Source organism: Anopheles coustani, chromosome 2 (genome assembly GCF_943734705.1).
Source record: "Anopheles coustani chromosome 2, idAnoCousDA_361_x.2, whole genome shotgun sequence".
In the NCBI taxonomy this organism is placed as follows: Eukaryota; Metazoa; Arthropoda; class Insecta; order Diptera; family Culicidae; genus Anopheles; species Anopheles coustani.
The window spans coordinates 40595285-40614993 of record NC_071289.1 but is presented as its reverse complement, the minus strand read 5'-3'; the positions used below and the strand labels follow the sequence as shown (position 1 = coordinate 40614993).

The window sequence follows — 19709 nt, the reverse complement described above, 5'->3', positions numbered from 1 at the left end:
CGATTAGACAAATAATACACTTTAAAAAGATCTATGCGTATCTGACAGACGAAACGGTACGGATTACGAGTTTCCGAAAAACAGCACACGTCCTTTCGCAGGGACGGTCGGAAAGCGAAGAGGCTATCCTTTTGTCCACATCTCCGCTATCGGGTACCGGTAGCGGCGAGTGAAAGGATGGTTGCGTGCGTTGCGGCTTCCACTGGATGTGAAGCCGTGTCTCACAAAATCAAATTTGCTGTTGAAACGAAACCCAATACTCAAGGGTCAAAACTTTCCTCGTAAATATGTTTAAAATCATGTAAGATTTTCGTACCATGGTATACACTACAACAAGAGATGGAATGAAATTTTGCAATCAAGCAGACATTCATCCACTACATCGACATATTACTTAACGAAAACCGAAAAGAATTGGATTGGCGTGTACTAGTCCAAAGACCAAACAAACGTTTACGTAGATTGAAGATTTTTGCTGAAACCCCAAAAATATCTCGTTGACTTAATTCAGTAAAACAAATAAAAATTATTAATCTACAGCAGGACGACGATACGGAAACGCAAAGAATCACGCAGTTTATCACGCGGTGCAATAATGATCACGAGAGATTAAATTATGTAATTAAAACATTACAACAAAACCACAATAAAGAACTGTGTCGTTCCCTCCCCTTTAATTTCTGCCACGCTTAGCCAATCAGTAACCTAAAAACGCTATCAGAGAGTAATCATAAACATGCGTCTAGTTGACATGGAAACAGGATCTTGAACGAAGGCAGGCAGCATTTCCGTCCAGTATCAATTGCACACTACCCAAATAGACTGGACAAACAGAATCAGTCATCTTATATACTTTTTAATATCATATTGGCTCCAAATTTCTTTTAGGTTTTTGCAATTCAAAATTCACTTACAGCATTGTTACGTTAATTACGACAAAATTGGTAATGGAAGCAAGACAATTGATTGTGAAACTGGCAGACATAAGAACGATGCATAAATATCATTACTACTTGATATTCATTACTACTCCATCCCCCTTGGCCAACAGTTTCCTGATTGCACTTCTACTTTGGTGTATGTTCTTGCCTATCTGACAGACGTCACATTCAGACAATAATGGTTGTTCCAACTTCCGGAACACCTTATCATTCCTGTTTAAGTTTATTGCTGTTTGTCGAACAGAGGCATCCGGATCGCATTCTGCTGGAGTACATGACGTAGGATTAATAGAATAACGAAACAACAAGAGTTCAACCATCAGACCAAGAAGGATTGGATAGCGAGGGTAAATCGGACTATCATTATAATAAAGTTAATCCACTGACATAAACGGCTTTATTCGCATAAGTTGAATCGATCAGTTTTGACAAAATGAAAAACTATGAATTTGGAAAACAAATTCATGGGTGCTTGTAAACTCAATTTGACTCTGGTGCTAATGATCACTCTTTTGAGGAATTATTAACCCAAAAAGGAGCGTATTATCTTACAGGGGGAGGGTCCGGTCTCGGTTGAGATTCGAACCCACGCCGTCGAGGTGGTGAGCCCCGGAGTTCCATCGTCGATTTTCTAACCGACGCGACCGCACGGCTGTCCCAGACCCCAATTTGGATTTTTGCTGTTCCTAAACTTCGTATATAAAGAGCACTTAATGGTTTATAAAAAGCACTTCAACGGTGAGCAAGGTGTAAGAGACACATTCGGACTAAAAAACAGTTAATCGACTACCGGAATGCCGGAATGCAGATTGTTTTATTTAACACTCAGTTTTAATTTGCATTGAATTTCTTCCATTGTTTTCTCGTTCTGGCTTGTCTATTTGGCGCAAATGGCGTTCACCTGACTTGAAGCGGTTTCAAGCGAAGACTTCAACAGGGCTCGAGCGTTCGAAAGACAGTCTTGCAGTGCAGCTCTCAAATTGGCCGATAGATCGCCAATAGCGCCTATTCCTTCTATAACGACCGGGGAGCTCAGCTTGCTCTCAATCGTGGCTTGAACAGTGGCCGGATCGGTAAGGATGTTCACTCCGCGGATGCTGCTGAGCAGGCTGGCCTGGGCGTACGCCTGACGATCTGCACTATCCTGTGCGGGGAACAAGCCGGCGAACATGTCATCGTCGATTTTGGCCACACAGTTTCCGAAGGAGATACCAGCCAGCGTCATGAGCGCATCGGTTCCCATTTGTACGTAACTAGCGCAGGCCCTATTGGACACAACAGCGAGGCTGTCAAGAATGTTGGCTTCTTCGTCGATGGTCTGCTGAATGTACGGCTCCTGGGTGAGGATCAGCTCCGACTGGACCGATACGAGCAGCTCCGAACCACCGGACAGCAGTTTGCGCTGCTGCTTTCCTCCGGTGGTTTTCAATGGAAGGAACGCCTTCAGAACATCCCGTCGATTGCATTCAACTGAATCCAGCCCAACGAGGGCGCACACGAGGATAACGGACAGCAAGATCGAGGTAAGCTTCATCGCAAACTTTAACTGCTTGAGAGCGACCCGTATTGGTATAAACAGGGAAGTGTAATGAATGCTCCTCTCAACTGACTTTAGTTTTTATACACCTAGAGCCATAACATTAACGATAATTCCGAGCTAGTGACAAATGATGTATGTTTCGTTGCTTATCTACATTCTTTAATAACCCGGACATAGCTACCTGCTTAACAGTTCACAAAGATTGAGGATGAGGACCATAAATGTTTTCGTATCAGTTGATCAGACTGACTGATTCGTATTTGAACCCGGATGTTATCAGACATCGAAAACCACTGTTTAAGATCTTCATCATTTCTATCGTACAAAAATAGGATTATTGTTTTTTTTTACACTAAGCGTACTGTGAGCGCAAAAATCAATTTGTGTGTTAAAGATTGAAATATCAAATCTACAGCTAACATAAAGATATATGGATAAGTGATAAGTTTATTATGATCGATATAGCTCCTTGGTGATTGGACGAGTATAAAACAGTGGAGTTTTCTACGATTTCACCAGTTCTTCTAAGCTGCTCCTAACAAAAGGTGTCTCTTGATAGCTTATTTTGGATCAAATAATCAAAGATGAAACTAATCTTTGCGATTGCTTTGGTGTGTCTTGGCGCGTCCCTCTCCGAAGCCGGGCGCCCCGCTTCGACCGAGGTCGTGCAAAAGCTGAAGGCTATCGAACCAATCTACAAGAATCTGCAAGATAACATCGTTAATGCAGTGGCCGGCGCAAAGCTGAACACAGCTTCCAAGACAGACTCCTTCTACCAGGCCATTATCGACAATAAGGAGGCATCGTTGAAGCAGTCGATTCAACTCGAGGACTCGTTTTCCTACCAGCTGAACAATCAGGCTCCGTCAACTGACTCCAGCTGTTTGGGATTCCTTCGGACGCTCATGGAAAACAACATGTTTGTGGCCGGTGTCGGTTATACGAACTGTGTGAACACCGTCGAAGCTGGACTGAAGGAGGAGCTAGACAAAGTTTACAAACTGCTGCAGGTCGATGAGTCGGAGTTGTTCGATCTGAGCCTGTTGGATGTGTTCCGCGGTGAGAACATCATTTCAAATCCAGTAAAAATTATCGCCAAATTGAACGAGAAAGAAGCGGAGATCAATGGCATTTCGGTGAGTTTTTTGACCGACATCAATGACGCTGTGAATAGATACGCCACCCGGTTGAGTGCTTTGGAGAATTCGTACAAGTCGTGCGTGCTTTCGAACGAGTCCCTTCTTAAGCAGGCGTTCGAGTCGTCGAAGATGCAACTAACGCTGATTTGCATGGGAACGATTGTTTAGAAAAATCTAGCTGATCAATCAAAGTGTTGATACATTGAAACTAATAAATGAACTGATGCAAAATATGAATACTGCATTCGCTGATTTTCTCTCAGTATTGTTTTCTTAATCCAACTAAATACACTGTAAAAAAAAATTGTATCTTGTTTTACATATTTTTTATGAGATTCACTTATCACGAAAACAAACATATAATTATGAGTCGAGGGCGAAGAATTAAGTTTTAAAAATACAATATTCTTTATTGCTAATGAGGCATGTCCTCTTCTCTTGAGTTCTAAACTAAAACTGATTATTCCTAACTTGGCTTTGCCTAACTGTCCCTAGCTGTGAGTGTGCGCGAAGTGCTGATTCGGCGTCTGGTGCAGCCCGTGGGAACCGATGGTGCGCATCTCGGTGGTTCTGCTGAGTCGGCGTCTTCTGCTTGCTCGTGGGAACCGGTGTAGCGCGTGGTGCTTGCCGGTGATGCACGTGGCATTTGGCGGTGTCGTATGGAAAATAAACATTGGCGCGCCGAAAAAACCGTCGCGTTCTCTCTTCTCGAAAGTTCCGGGCTTGTTTTACATAAGCTGGTATTATTGCTACGTACGATTACACTATATCTACCTATACCACTACCTCAAAATATAATACCAGCTTATGTAAAACAATCCCGGAACTTTTGACAAGAGAGAACGCGACGTTTTTTCGGCGCGCCAATGTTGCTACCGATAACGGCAAAGTTATACTTAACAAGCTCAAAGTGCTTCCTAACAAAAAAACAGTGTAAAAAACTGTGACAAGACAAAGTGTCCACTTTGAAATTTCGAGTTTGGCATAAACTTTTCCATTGAAAGCTAACCGATTAATTGAGTTTTCATACTTTATAGGTTCGTTAGCACCCTTTCTGACAAATGGGACATATGTCCCATGAATATTCATACATGTGTGATCACATGTTCAATTCATGTTTGATTGTAAATACACAATTTGTTAATTTAAGGTTTAGGTATCTCATTAATTTGAGTGTTACAAGGAATTCCATAGAATAAAATATGTTTTTGGTGCTTATCAACATTAACGTAACTCATGCAAAGTACGAAACCAGCAAAGCAGACAAAAATAGTCCTACCTGACAGTCGAGATCATGGAAACACTTCAGCCATCAGATTTCGAAAGAACTATCCGTTGCCGGCTTGTTGCATACGTAGAGCAGATTTGCTAGGAGGCGCCCTTATATCAACAAGTCCAATGAGGTCAAACGTCTTAAGTTCGCTCAGAAGTATGCTGCTAAGCATTTAGAGTACTGGAAAGTGGGTCTGTGGTCTGACGAATCCAAATTTGAGCTTTTTAATCTGAAACGGCTTGAACGTGTATGGCGCAATTCGTACGAGGCACTTCAGGATCGTCACATCCAGCGCACAGTAAAACATGAAGGAGGAAATATGATGGTCTGGGGTTGTTTTACATGGAATGGTGTGCGGAGGCTTTTGAAAATTGATGTTATCATGACTGCCGATTCCTACATAAACATCCTGCAGGCAAATCTGGAGATTTCACTGATACAGACGGGCCTTAACACGTTAAGCGCTATCCCCAAATTGCACTGCTTTCCGTACTGCCAGCGATTCGTAGAAACGCCGGCCTACCTAACGAGCTCTGTCGGTCCGAGCAGTCCGACGCCGGCTTACGGGGAAGAACACTGTTGGCCCCACGGGGCCGACGTAGCGCTTAACGTGTTAAAGAGAAGTTCGTTTTTCTGCAGGTCAACGACTCGAAACAAACTGTCAAGAAGTCGAAGTCTTTTTTCTATTATTATCGGATAAAATTGTTGAAATAGCTTCCTCAGAGCCCCCCTCATTGTAGACGCCAGGGTGGACTATCGAATGAAAACGACTATTTCGAAGCTATAGTGCACGTTTGGGAGGAATTAGACCCCCAAAAACTAAAAATCTTAGTAGAGAGCATGCCAAAGCACTTTCAGAGGATTCTAAAAGCTAAAAAAGTACACATAAAATATTAGATACTAGCTTGACGCCCCGGCGTTGCTCGGTGACGAAGAGGTTAAGAAAAGAGCTATGGGTCTCCTCTTTATTTAAAAGTTCGATTTAATTTAGTAGTTACAATAACGTCATATTTAAAATGTTTTCCGTGTTGTTCCCTGTGATGTATAAACCTTGTTGTAGCTATGGTAGATACACCTTGACATTTGTTTACATGCTTGTTTTGTTTGTGTTAGTAAAACTGATCTTCAATTGTAAAATTTAGATGATTTTATCAAAAAATAGTGATCAAACAAACCTTCAACAACATCTGCAGTGCTTAAACTATATGTGTGAAAAGTTTCAGAAGCGACGGTTCTGTATTGGTCGAGTTTTTAGTGTACACAGAACTCTATACATAAAAAAAAACTAAAATATGTAGTACAGTTGGTCCCCGCAGTACGCGATACTCGATATACGCGAATTCGCAATACGCGATTTTTTACAACTGACAGCTCATAGCGTTGCTTGAGTTCTGACTAGTCAATTTTACTTTGTTTTGGTAGAATGAAGTTTTTAATATGCACTTTTTAACAGAGACATAATTATGCAATGTAAGAAATGGAACACTTATTAGTGATTTCGATAAAAGATATGTTAAATAAGCGGTTCCCTCTCAGTGTCAACTCTTCAATATGAGGTATAAACGAAATGGCAGAGAAAATCCGCAATACGCGAAAATTCGATATACGCTATTGCGTCCGGTCCCAAACATTCGCGTACTGCGGGGACCAACTGTATATGCATTTATTATTATTTATTTGTGTGCCGGAAACTGTAAATTGAATTACTTAAAAAAATATGGAATAGTAAAGATCGTGCAGTGGAATCGATGACAAAAGGGTTGCAGGCAGTATTGGGTCCCAAAGATAGTCATACAAAATAGTAACTAAATGGTTTTTTTTTAATTTGATCCCATCTTGACCCTTAGATTATGAAGTACATAGATCTGTACGCTCAATTTTGCGTTGATGAAAAAGGGCCGTTTTCTACTTATTATTTCACCATAAAAAATACAGATTAGTTATGTAAAAAAAGTGCATGTTGTCTGATAAATTTGCTATCAAACTAAATTGTAAAAATTAAATTAGGTTTATGTTTGTCCGCGTTATAGAAATAAATCCAGTGCTCGTTCAGTTGTATGCTCAATATTTCGGCTAACTGTATATGTCTGGTAACGATAACATCATAGCACGACTATGTTTTTGTTGTCTGTAGCCCTTTTTATGATAAAAGTACAATTCACTTAGATAAACAAAGCCTTTCATAATTTTCCACCTAATGATTGCAGTACAAGAATTTCGCATTCGAGCTCCGTTTACTTTTACTTTTAGCACTTCTTATTAATTATTGATAAGCATTTATTTTTCACTGAGTGGTTCACAATACGGTTCATGATCTGGGATCTAAAATCGACTTGAACACATTTTACGTTTACTTTTTACATTTTTTATTATTCATTGATAAGCCTTTATTCTTGACTTAACAATAAATAACAGTAATAGCGCAACATGCGTAAGCCACATGTAGATTGTGGCTCATAAACCTGAAAACAGTATTACACAGTACAGTATGCAGTATGTACCCCTATTAGCCCTTGCAGAAATTTCGCATTCGAGCTCCGTTTTTTCTTAATTCTTCTTATTTATTGATAAGCATTTATTTTTCACTGAGTGGTACACAATACGGTTCATGATCTGCGATCTACAACATCTGCAACTTGTACACATTTTACTTTTAACAGTTCATTATATTCATTGATAGGCATTTATTCTCGACGTATCAATAAATAACAGTAAAAGGACCACATGTGTAAGCCACATGTAGATTGTGGCTCATAAACCTAAACCTGATAGTCCTCTCGTACAGGGGAAGGGTCCGGTCTCGGTTGGGATTCGAACCCACGCCGCAGATTTTCTATCCGGCGCTACCGCTCGACAGTCGCGGATCCCCAACCAGTCTTGAGCATTTGACGAATCAGAAAGCTGAGCCAGGAATAACCGTCCGAGATAACATAATCAGTTCATGCTCTCGATTTAGTTTGTGGTATGTGCTGATGTGTACCCAGAAAGTGATGTGTGACCCAGAAAGTGTTTGCCAAAATATGTTGGCGTTTAATTGGTTCACTGTTTGTGATGAATGTGCACGCGTTATCGCTCAGAACACATTATCAGAAATAGTTCTTTGCATTTCTTGCCTTTCCGAACCAAACGAATTCGTACGATCCTCAGTCGTGTTTCAACTTTCGTTCTGACTGTGTGTTTAAGTGCTTTGAATTACAGCAAATTGAAAGTTATGAATCAACGTAGCTATGTCTTGGTCCTGTGTTTTGGTGTTGTTTTATCAGCACGGTTCACAATGGCGATCAATAGTTTCGAATTACATAAACTGATGAATAAACTTGATTACTTAAAAGACAAACTACAAGATGTAGAGCACACTATGAAAACTTCGCTGAAGGTGAATCTCCAGCACAAGTTAGTGAAAACGCAATGATAAAGGAGAAAAATATCGACTCTTTATAGGAAACGGAGCATCGTCTACAGGAGAAGCTAACCAATTACGAAAATAATATTAACGAAAAGAACGAGAGGATTGAGGCCAAAATGCAAGCAATGGAAGAATCTTTTAACAAGGTAAGGAAGTGTGCAATAGGTGTTGGAGATCCGGTTCAGAAAATCAAGTTGATCGTTTTTTTTAAATTGATGTTTGCTTCTTTTGCAGAGTGTGACTGAGCAGCTTGGAGAGTGCAAAAAAACTCTTGACATGATGACAGATTCGGTACGAAATATCAGTATTCAAGGAAAATTCACCACTAAGTTGCTTAACTTTTTGCATCCAGAGGATTCATGTCGGCAAGCTCTCAGTGTATCGGATACTTACATGATCAAAATTGGGGTGAATAGCGAACCTTTTAAAGTTCTTTGCGAACAAAATAAGTTCGAAGGCGGCTGGATTGTGATCCAGCATAGGTATGATGGTTCTGTCGATTTTTATCGGGGCTGGGCGGAGTACCGCAATGGATTCGGGAGTTTGGATCACGAATTTTGGCTCGGGCTGGAATACGTGCATCAAATTACTAAAAACCGACGCCATGAACTGGTGGTCGAAATGAAAGATTTTCAAGGAAACTATGGATATGCTAAGTATGGAGAGTTTGAGATAGGGAACGAATCGGAGTTGTATGTTTTGAAGAAATTAGGGACATACTCAGGAACAGCAGGAGATTCGATGGAAATCCACAAGGATCGAAAGTTTAGCACATTCGATAGCGATAATGACCCAGATTTTCGTAATTGTGCTGAGGTATTTCGAGGAGCCTGGTGGTACCGTAGCTGCCACTATTCAAATTTGAACGGGGGTTATCAGAACACAACCGGTGATCATAGGGCGATGGTGTGGAAACATTTCAAAAACGACTGGCGTGGTTTGTCTTACTCGCGAATGATGATTCGCGATATCATTAATTAACCCAAACATAAAGCGTTTACCTCACCAGTGAAGATGGTCATCAGCTGCAGCATCTTTGTTTCCTATCTCTATCTACTTCTACCACAATAAAGTAATAACAAAAAAAATTATGCAAACATAACTATGCACAGCAATTACTTTTGAATAAAAACAGATCGATTTATCTAATTTATAAAAGTCAACGTTGTCTGTATGTATATTAAATCTATATGAAGGAATAAGAGATTCCATCCCCCTAGCTCGACAATGGTTAAAATGCAATATAGGTAATGCTCATCTCAGATTTCTTCTATCTTCTCCTACGTAACAAATATTCTCAAACACACAAAATCGGCGAAGGATTTAAAGGAGCTACTTTGTATCATTGCTTAAATACAACCCCTTTAAACCAATAGCGTCTGTTGTTCTTATGGTCATTTTGTTTAAATAGTTAAATAATAAAGTTATACAATAACTTAGTTAGTCCGTCACTGAAAACAGATTTTATTTGGTAGGAAAACGGAAAAAAGAAAATAAAACAAAAAGATTTCTAAACTAAACTAAAGGTTTTTTTTGTCATACTTGCTTCAATTGGTTAATTTTAAACGGAAGCACTGAGGGAGAAGTACAGCTATATAATTAATGCAAATTGTATGTAAAAATGATAACTATACTTAAGTAATACTTAAGGTAATACTATGAAATAACCTTTTGTTGATTTCAAAAATGACAAAATTGTAGAGTGTAAAAGCACGATACTGAATGAAAACACCCTTTAGTCTGAAATTTTATTTTGTCCCGGACGAAATTGGGTAATTCAGCTAGTATACCAGTGGTAAGTGGTAAGCATAAAAATTAATATTTTCGCTGCACATATTTTAGTTACGTTTTATCAGGGTGATGTTAAACACGGTAAAATGTTAAATGCGGTAGTTCAAAATGACTCAAAATATGTTTATTACCTTAGTCCCCGATATATGCTTTAAGAATCGTGCTAATTGTCTGCGAGAGTGTCAAGGCAAATGTCCGTTAGCTGACTCTTCAATGCCTCATTTGCTATCTTCAGAATAGACTCGTTTGTGTTCAGGCACGTTTGGTAAGCTATACGAAGGTCCCCCAGAGCCGCAGCGAATTTCTCAACGATTTCGAACACTCCCGACAAGCAGTCGCTACCCATCGCGTCTATTTCGAATGCTTTGTCCTTTAACTTGGCCAAAATACGTTCCGGGTCGTAGATAATATTTTCACCTTCGAACACATCCAGTAAACGTTGGTAGAGAATTTTCGACTCATCAAACTCCAGCAGCTTTAGCACCCTTTCCAGCTCTCGTTCGAGGCCTACTTGGACACTGTTAATACAGTTCGTATATCCGACACCAGCCACGTTCATGTTGCTATCGACGATAATCCGCAATATCTCAAGACAACTCCGATCGGCCGACTGCACTTGATGGTCCAACTGATACAACATTTCGTCCTCAATCACTATGGACCTAGCAAGTGATCCCTCCTTTTCGGCAAACACCTGTAGGTAGAATTCATCGATCCGCTCCACGACATTTAACTTAGCCGCGTACACAAAGTTAATGACACGTCGCTTTATTTCCGCATGCTTTGGTTCGATGTCCTTCAGTCGCTGAATAACCTCCATCGACACCGGACGTCCAACATCAACTGCCTGAAGTTATAAATGAGGGTAACGAAAACAAATTATGTAATTTGCAATTTTTTGCATTAACGTAATATGGATACTTAACCTACATTCACCAACAGACACAAACACAGGGCAATTAAAAGTAGAAAAGATTTCATGGTGCGATTTGGACCGGTACTTCAGAGTACTAGTCCGGTGGACCATACGTTTACGAAGATTGAAGGCTTTTGCTGAAATTTCAACATTATCTCTTTGATTTTATACGACACACCAGATCCGGATTATAAATCAACAGCAGAATGGCGATATGGCAAAGCTAATTGCGCGGTACAATAATAATCACGGAAGATTAAATGTCGCGAAATATCGCTCAGCCTAAGTCAATGAGCCACACGATGGTCAATAAGAAACTTTATTGTTTGCCTCCCCATTTTATTGCTGGTTGGCGATATCAAACAGTAACCTAGAAATACTATCAATGAACCGCCGGAAAAATTAGCTGATTGGTTCGAAAGCAGGATCTTCGCTATCTTTCATTATTTCTACATTTTGAAAAATTAAATAAAAAAACCAACAATCAAACAGGATCCAACGTATTCCATTTAAACAACCTTCGCTGCCATAGTCAAACAATTGTACCGTTTGCCTATTCAGTAACGCTATCACAATTTTGCTATCATGCTCGAAGCCCTTTTTATTCAATGTCAGTAGGATGTTGTTAAATATTGCTGCCTGTCTGACGGACGTAATTGTGAGACAATAAATGTTTAACGACTTCCGGAATCTTTGTTTTCCTTTTCGTCAGACCTTGCAAATACGGGTGGTGTTCTACACAAGTAAATGATGACCTTGGATTGAAATAATATAGTAAAATTAACTTTAAACCAATATACAGCCAATAGTAATTAGTAATTTTGACAAAATAAACAATCGAAACTTTATAATTTAGAAAATATTTGATACCTGTTTTTAGATCACTTTCCATTATAGTTAGTAGAATTCATGCACCACTGAGCAAAGAGGTTTGTTTATTCAGCAAATCGTGTCCATATGATGTTATTGGGTGATGTTCGAAATTTGTATTACTGGATATAATAACTTATGTTAGGGATTAAAATTAAGCTGAACAATATTGATTAATTAAAGTCTTTTTGTAACTTTGTCGTGATTTAAAACAATCAAAATGATTTCCCCAGGGGTTTCATTCCGAGTTTCGAAATTCTGTTATATATAGATATGTGATCTGAAACTGATATTTCTGATATAGAGCTCAAAAGATTGACAGAAAGATTTTCTTGTTGCCACAGGAACTTGAATCCTACACAAGGAATCAAACCATGAATGAACAAGAAAAAAATCTCACTTGACTGTTAGCCAGTATGGAAAGATGAGTTCATTAGAGCATACGATGATCGTTGAATTTGTTAGACGTAACAAGTTCCTTTTAACTGAAGTACAGATGCAACGCCACATAAGAAACTTTTGGACTGAAAAACATTTGATCGACTACCAGAACCCTGGTTTTTACAGATTGTTTTATTCAACACTCATTCTCAAACCGCATTGAATTACTTCCATTGTTTTTGACTTGTCTATTTGGCGCAGATGGCGTTCACCTGACTTGAAGCGGTTTCAAGCGAAGACTTCAACAGGGCTCGGGCGTTCGAAAGACAGTCTTGCAGTGCAGCTCTCAAATCGGCCGAAAGATCTCCAATAGCGCCCATTCCTTCTATAACGACCGGGGAGCTCAGCTTGCTCTCAATCGTGGCCTGAACAGTGGCCGGATCGGTAAGGATGTTCACTCCGCGGATGCTGCTGAGCAGGCTGGCCTGGGCGTACGCCTGACGATCTGCACTATCCTGTGCGGGGAACAAGCCGGCGAACATATCTTCGTCGATTTTGGCCATACAGTTTCCGAAGGAGATACCAGCCAGCGTCATGAGCGCATCGGTTCCCATTTGCACGTAACTAGCGCAGGCCCTATTGGACACAACAGCGAGGCTGTCAAGAATGTTGGCTTCTTCGTCAATGGTCTGCTGAATGTACGGCTCCTGGGTGAGGATCAGCTCCGACTGGACCGATACGAGCAGCTCCGAACCACCGGACAGTAGTTTGCGCTGCTGCTTTCCTCCGGTGGTCTTCAATGGAAGGAACGCTTTCAGGACATCCCGTCGATTACATTCAACTGAATCCAGCCCAACGATGGTGCACACGAGGATAACGGACAGCACGATCGAGGTAAACTTCATCGCAAATTTAAACTGCTTGGACGCGATCCGTAATGGTTTAAACGAAAAACTTCAATGATTGCTCCTCGCGATAGCTGGATTGGATTCTTTTATACCAAGCGCCATATCATTATCGATAAATCAAAGTTAGTGATGAAAGATTGATATTTCGGTGATAATCTACATTTGCAGCCCCTGTTTACCAGTTCCCGCGGATTGAGTATGTGGATGATAAATATTTTCGAATAAGTTGATCTTAAGACAAAGAAGAATTGGAGGAATCGTTGACTGGCTGATTCGTAAATTGAGGTTTGATGGTTTGATTTTAATGTTTTCTTTTTGTTCTCGTTAAAAAAATGCTTAACGTACTATAAGAGCAGAAGCCTACTTGTCAGTCATCGATTAAAAACTCACGTTCAACATCCAAGAACATCAACATTATGATCATTAGCGATAAACTTATTATGATTGATGTCATTCCCTGCTGATTGAACGAGTATAAAACAGAGGATTTTCGGTCGTTTGGATCAGTTCTTCTAAGCTCCTAACAAACAGTGTCTCTTGATAGCTTATTTTGGATCAAATATTCAAAGATGAAACTATTCTTTGCGATTACCTTGGCGTATCTTGGCGTGTCCCTCACCGAAGCCGGACGTACCGCTTCGACGGATGTCGTGCAAAAGCTGAAGGAAATCGAACCAATCTACAAGAATCTGCAAGATAACATCGTTAATGCAGTGGCCGGGGCAAAGCTGAACACAGCTTCCAAGACGGACTCCTTCTACCAGACCATTAGCGACAACAAGGAGGCATCGTTGAAGCAGTCCATTGCGTACGAGGATGAGTTTATCTACAAGCTAAACAATCAGCCTTCGTCAGCTGACGCCAGCTGCTTGGAAGAGCTTCGGACGATTGTGGAAAGCTACATGAATGTGGCCGGTTTTGGCTACACGAACTGTGTGAACCAAGTCGAAACGGGGCTGAAGAAGGAGCTAGACAAAGTGTACAAACTGCTGCAGGTCGATGAGTCGGAGCTGTTCAATCTGAGCCTGTTGGATGTGTTCCGCGGTGAGAACATCATTGCCGATCCAGTCAAAATTATCGCCAAGTTGAACGAGAAGGCCTCGGAGATCAATAGCATTGCACTGAATTTTACGGCCGACGTCAATGTTTCTGTAGATGATTACGCCTCTCGTTTGGTTGCGTTGCAAAATTCGTACAAGTCGTGTGTGCTTTCGAAGGAGTCCTCCCTTCAGCAGGCGTTGGAGACGACAAACATGCAGCTGATGCAGATTTGCGTGCAAACGGTGCTTTAGAAAAATGCAGCTGATCATACAAAGTGTTAATATATTGAAACTGATAAATGAACTGATGCAAAATATAGCTACTGCATTCGCTTGATTTTCAACAAAGATCAACTTGGGGCTCGTACATAACTATACGAGCTTAGAATGTGGAAGAACAAATAAATTTGGTGGTTTTGAGAGAAATTGACAGCATTATAGATGTGTTCCAACTTATGTGTTAAAAAAGAAATGTGACGTTTTATTTGTAGTACAAGATTATGAAAACCATTGGATTTAGAGAGCAGTAGAGTTTCACACCCTTTTCATGGTTATTTTTATCTTAGATTCATTTACCGTCTCCCGTTCAACCAAAATTACCTACGTTAACGTTCAACCGGACTACCCGGGTAGTCCATACATTTTGTGTGGGATATTATGTTTTCCTGTACTTAGGAAAAAATAACTTTTTATTTAGACGTAGGATCGATTTGAAATTTTTAGTGAAGATATTTGAGGGTGTTTTCCAAAATATTGTACAACTCTTATAATTTTTAAAGTTCATTAAGAATGTTAATTTGAGGTTCCAAAAAAATTCTCCCTTCATAACCACAACCATTTATCAGTGTAGTTCATACATTTTACATAGAAGTTTGCCATTTCTGTATTTCAATACTGATATCTTTGTTCTTAGAAACTCAACTACAGGCTGGCCCCGGTTTTCGTCGTCCTCGGTTTTCGTCGTCTGACAAATCGTTCAAAGATGGTTTATAGTAGCGTCCTTTGTTCTTTACTCATACGATTCATTGCATTTTGTATGGCAGATGAACGAGTAACGGTTAATAACATTAACCTTAAATTGTCTAACATGTTACGAACAATTTGGAAGTAAACTTCACAAAAGGCGATGATGTGTTTTCCCTTCTTCTTCTTCTTCTTCTTCTTCTTCTTGGCGTAACGACCTCTTGGTCATGCCTGCCCGTTAAGGGCTTACGAGACTTGTTTCCCTGTTGTACGTGGATAGTCAGTCCTCTCGTACAGGGGAGGGTCCGGTCTAGGTTGGGATTCGAACCCACGCCGTCGAGGTGGTAAGCCCAGGCGCTCATGGGCCGATTTTCTAACCGGCGCTACCGCTCGGCTGTCGCGGACCCCCATTTACCATTATTCTTCTTCTTCTTCTTCTTCTTCAATGGCCCGCTCGCAGTTGAGCACGTCGTGCTGACATGGCCTGGTCACCAATCGTTCTCCAGGTAGCTCGGTCCATGGCTGCAGCCCTCCAACCCGGGTCGCATCCGATGTCTCGCAGGTTCTGCTCCACTTGGTCCATCCACCGAGCTCGCTTAGCTCCTCGTCGTCTCGTGCCGGGCGGGTCGCTGGTGAGCACCTTCTTGGTGGGGCATGAGTCCGGCATCCTCATGACATGCCCCAACCAACGAAGCCTGCCGGCCTTCGCCACCGTCAGGATGTCCGGCTCGCCATACAGCTCAACTAACTCGTGGTTCATTCTTCTCCTCCACACGCCCTGCTCGCACACACCGCCAAAGATAGACCGGAGCACACGCCTCTCGAAGACTGCGAGGGCGTTGGCATTTTCCGTGAGCAGAGTCCAGGATTCATGCCCATAGAGAACGACCGGTCTTATCAGTGTGCGATATACGAGGGCTGACAATAAAGTAAAGTCTCCAATTTTTTTTTCATAGAAAATGACATTTATTTACAAAAAGCGATACACCGTTGGAAAGGCCAAGGTCTTGGCTACTTTTCTACATAATCGCCATTTTTTTCCAACACCTTGCGCATCCGCACGATGAACTTGTCTATGCCGGCAGAATACCACTCTCCGTCCGCCTCGCGCAGCCAGGTGTTGACCTCTTTCTGAACCCATCGGGCAGAAACTTTGTGATACTGCAAGTTGTTCACAAGGATATGACGGATTGTTTCGCTGCTACACACTCCTCCAAGCTTCTCTTCCAAGTCCCTAATTGTCGCACGGCGGTTTTTGAGCATTTCTGCCTCCACTGCTTGAACAATCGCATCCGAGACCGACGGTCGGCCACTTCTCTCCTCGTCGTGAACATTAGTGCGCCCGGAATTGAACTCGCGGCTCCACTTACGCACGTTTTTTATGTCCATACACTTTTCCCCGTAAACTTCAACTAGTTGACGATGGATTTCAATAGGTGTCACCTTTTTCGCACTCAAAAAACGTATTACAGAACGCAATTCGCACTTGGACGCTGACGCGAGGGGTACCTCCATCGTTGACGGCTGCTCAGCCAAGACTGAGCGATCGGGGAAGCCTCACCCAGCAGCAAAGTGGTAGTGGGGGAACCAAGGAACACGGCGGTGTTGCCAGATTTCGCCTAGCGCGTGATCCGGCGAAGTTGCAGCGTTGGAGACCTTACTTTATTGTCAGCTCTCGTATGACACATTTCGTGTGTGGGAGAAGCCATCTGGACCGCAGGAGTTTGTGGAGTCCATAGTAGGCGCGATTCCCCTGAACAATGCGCCTCCGGATTTCGCAGCTCACGTTGTTGTCCGGAGTTACGACAGTGCCGAGGTAGCAAAACTCCTCTACTACCTCAAGTTCGTCGCCGTCCACTGATACACTGCTCCCCAGCCTGACTCTGTCACTGTCAGAGCCTCCGACGAGCAGGTACTTTGTTTTCGTCGCATTGATCATTAGTCCAATCCTTGCGGCCTCGCGTTTCAGTCGGGTGTACGCCTCGCACACCATCCTAGTGTTCCGCCCGATGATGTCGATGTCATCCGCGAAGCCGAGGAATTGGAGAGAGCGGGTGAAAATCGTGCCACGGATGTCGAAGCCCACGCTTCTCATGACACCTTCCAGAGCGATGTTGAATAGAAGGCAGGAGAGTCCATCACCTTGCCTCAGACCCCGGTGGGATTCGAACGGATCCGACAGCATGTTCGAAATCCTCACCTTACACAGCACCCCCTCCATTGTGGCCTCTAGCGAGTTGACGAATCGCCGGGGCACGTCTTTTTCGAGTGCCCACGCTTTGCAGCCACACGGGACCGTCTGCTTACGGGCCACGGGCTTCAGCCTGTAACAGCAGACACGCTCTTCGACCACCTGCTCCACAGCCCGGACTCTTGGGGGCGTGTGGAAGAGGCAGCTGTCACCATCACCCGGGAGCTGCAGCGGATTTGGACAGCGGAGCGCAGGGCGGTGTCGGAGCGGGCGACGCACGACGACAGACGTCGGGTAACAGAGCGCGAGATGCGACGGCAGCGATGGCGAGAGGGCCGCTTTGGCCGTGACCCAACGCTGCGGGACCGCATCCTAGCAATGACTGAAGAGATTCCGGCGGCGAGCCCGGCAGTTGCAGGAGAACATTCTGGAACAGCTGGAACACCGTCGCGATCGGATGCCACCAGCGGTTTTCGAGGCAACGATGGCTCTGTACGTGGCACGCCTCAGACACCACGACGCGGCACCAGAACACCAAGCAGCAACAGCGGCGTTTAGGTGCATGCCGTGTTTGATAAATTTGTAACATAACAAGGTCCTATGTTCTTTCACTATAGCGTCCGAATATACTGATAATAATAAGGTTGCTGCATAAAACTGGTTTAATTTATATTACACACACTTTAGAACAAAACTGTTGACAAATAGGTAAAAGCAAAACTTTCCTGAAACACAAGCGCCACGCGCGGCTCGTCCGTACTCGGTGACAATTCCGAGACGAATGTGTTCTCGCTGCCACCTGCTGGGCTGCACAATGACGCCGACAGATAGGACGCACACGCATCAACTGATAACGCGTTAATCGCGTTTCCGTTATCCGTACGGATAACCGCGATTACCTGTTATCAGTGAGTGGCCCAAAGCTTTGAGTTCAAGATAAAACTGGGCAGTGAATCCAAATTATATAAACAATCTATACGTATCCATATAGACTGTTATAACAGTTATTTCGATATTATACATTGAGTGCATCGTCGGAGAAATGATTCTGCAAAAGCAGGGCTGCCCAGTACATGGACATCTAAGTGTATTTTCATCTTGATTTAGGACAAATTTACACAATCCGGCCAAAACGAATACCTTTGGTTTGTTTGAGCCATTGCGGACTGTGGCGGGTTTAGAAGCAACGTTTTGAGAAGCAAGTACAGTTACCAATGCTGTAACATGATTATCACTGAAATCGATAAACAAACGGCAATAACTGAGTACACTACATTCACATGCGTAAAAACGTCACTAAAACAGCTATTCCATGCGAAAATATTCGTCATATCTTGTATTCATATGTTCATTTATTAGTCTCAATGTTCAAACAACCTGATAGATATAGTGGACTTTCTAAACGATAGTTCCCATGCAAATCAGCGTCAGCTGCATCTTCGACGACTCGAACGCCTGCTTAAGAAGGGACTCGTTCGAAAGCACGCACGACTTGTACGAATTCTCCAAAGCACTCAAACGGGTGGCGTATCCATCCACAGCGGCATTGATGTCGGCCACAAAACTCACCGAAATGCCATTGATCTCCGCTTCCTTCTCGTTCAACTTGGCGATCATTTTGGCTGGATCGGCAATGATGTTCTCACCGCGGAACACATCCAACAGGCTCAGATCGAACAGCTCCGACTCATCGACCTGCAGCAGTTTGTACACTTTGTCTAGCTCCTCCTTCAGTCCAGCTTCGACGGTGTTCACACAGTTCGTATAACCGACACCGGCCACAAACATGTTGTTTTCCATAAGTGTCCGAAGGAATCCCAAACAGCTGGAGTCAGTTGACGGAGCCTGATTGTTCAGCTGGTAGGAAAAAGAGTCCTCGAGTTGAATCGACTGCTTCAACGATGCCTCCTTATTGTCGATAATGGCCTGGTAGAAGGAATCCGTCTTGGAAGCTGTGTTCAGCTTTGCCCCGGCCACTGCATTAACGATGTTATCCTGCAGATTCTTGTAGATTGGTTCGATAGCCTTCAGCTTTTGCACGACCTCGGTCGAAGCGGTACGTCCGGCTTCGGTGAGGGACACGCCAAGACACACCAAAGCAATCGCAAAGATTAGTTTCATCTTTGATTATTTGATCCCAAACAAGCTATGAAGAGACTCCTTTTGTTAGAAGCAGCTTAGAAGAACTGGTCCAATCGTCCAAAACTCCACTGTTTTATACTCGTCCAATCACCAAGGAGCTATATCGATCATAATAAACTTATCACTTATCCATAAATCTTTATGGAAGCTGTAGATTTGATATTTCAATCTTTAACACACAAGTCGATTTATGCGTTCACAGTACGCT

The 19709-nt window shown here is 42.5% G+C and overlaps 4 protein-coding genes across 4 annotated transcripts; 2 read left to right on the top strand and 2 right to left on the bottom strand.

Moving 5' to 3' along the window:
• Window positions 1-3065: 3065 nt before the first annotated feature.
• Window positions 3066-3788, top strand: LOC131263151 (uncharacterized). The gene has a single exon (XM_058265306.1). The coding sequence runs from the start codon at window positions 3066-3068 to the stop codon at window positions 3786-3788; it is 723 nt and encodes a 240-aa protein (XP_058121289.1).
• A 6465-nt stretch (window positions 3789-10253) lies between these two features.
• Window positions 10254-13162, bottom strand: LOC131264399 (uncharacterized). Its single transcript, XM_058266703.1, has 2 exons — window positions 12530-13162; window positions 10254-10937 (listed from the first exon to the last, which is right to left on the bottom strand). The coding sequence occupies exons 1-2, from the start codon at window positions 13160-13162 to the stop codon at window positions 10254-10256; spliced, it is 1317 nt and encodes a 438-aa protein (XP_058122686.1).
• A 572-nt stretch (window positions 13163-13734) lies between these two features.
• On the top strand, window positions 13735-14457 carry LOC131263149 (uncharacterized). The gene has a single exon (XM_058265305.1). It carries the CDS (start codon window positions 13735-13737, stop codon window positions 14455-14457), a length of 723 nt encoding a protein of 240 aa, XP_058121288.1.
• Window positions 14458-18757: 4300 nt separating this feature from the next.
• On the bottom strand, window positions 18758-19480 carry LOC131263148 (uncharacterized). Its single transcript, XM_058265304.1, has one exon. It carries the CDS (start codon window positions 19478-19480, stop codon window positions 18758-18760), a length of 723 nt encoding a protein of 240 aa, XP_058121287.1.
• Between the last annotated feature and the right edge of the window lie 229 nt (window positions 19481-19709).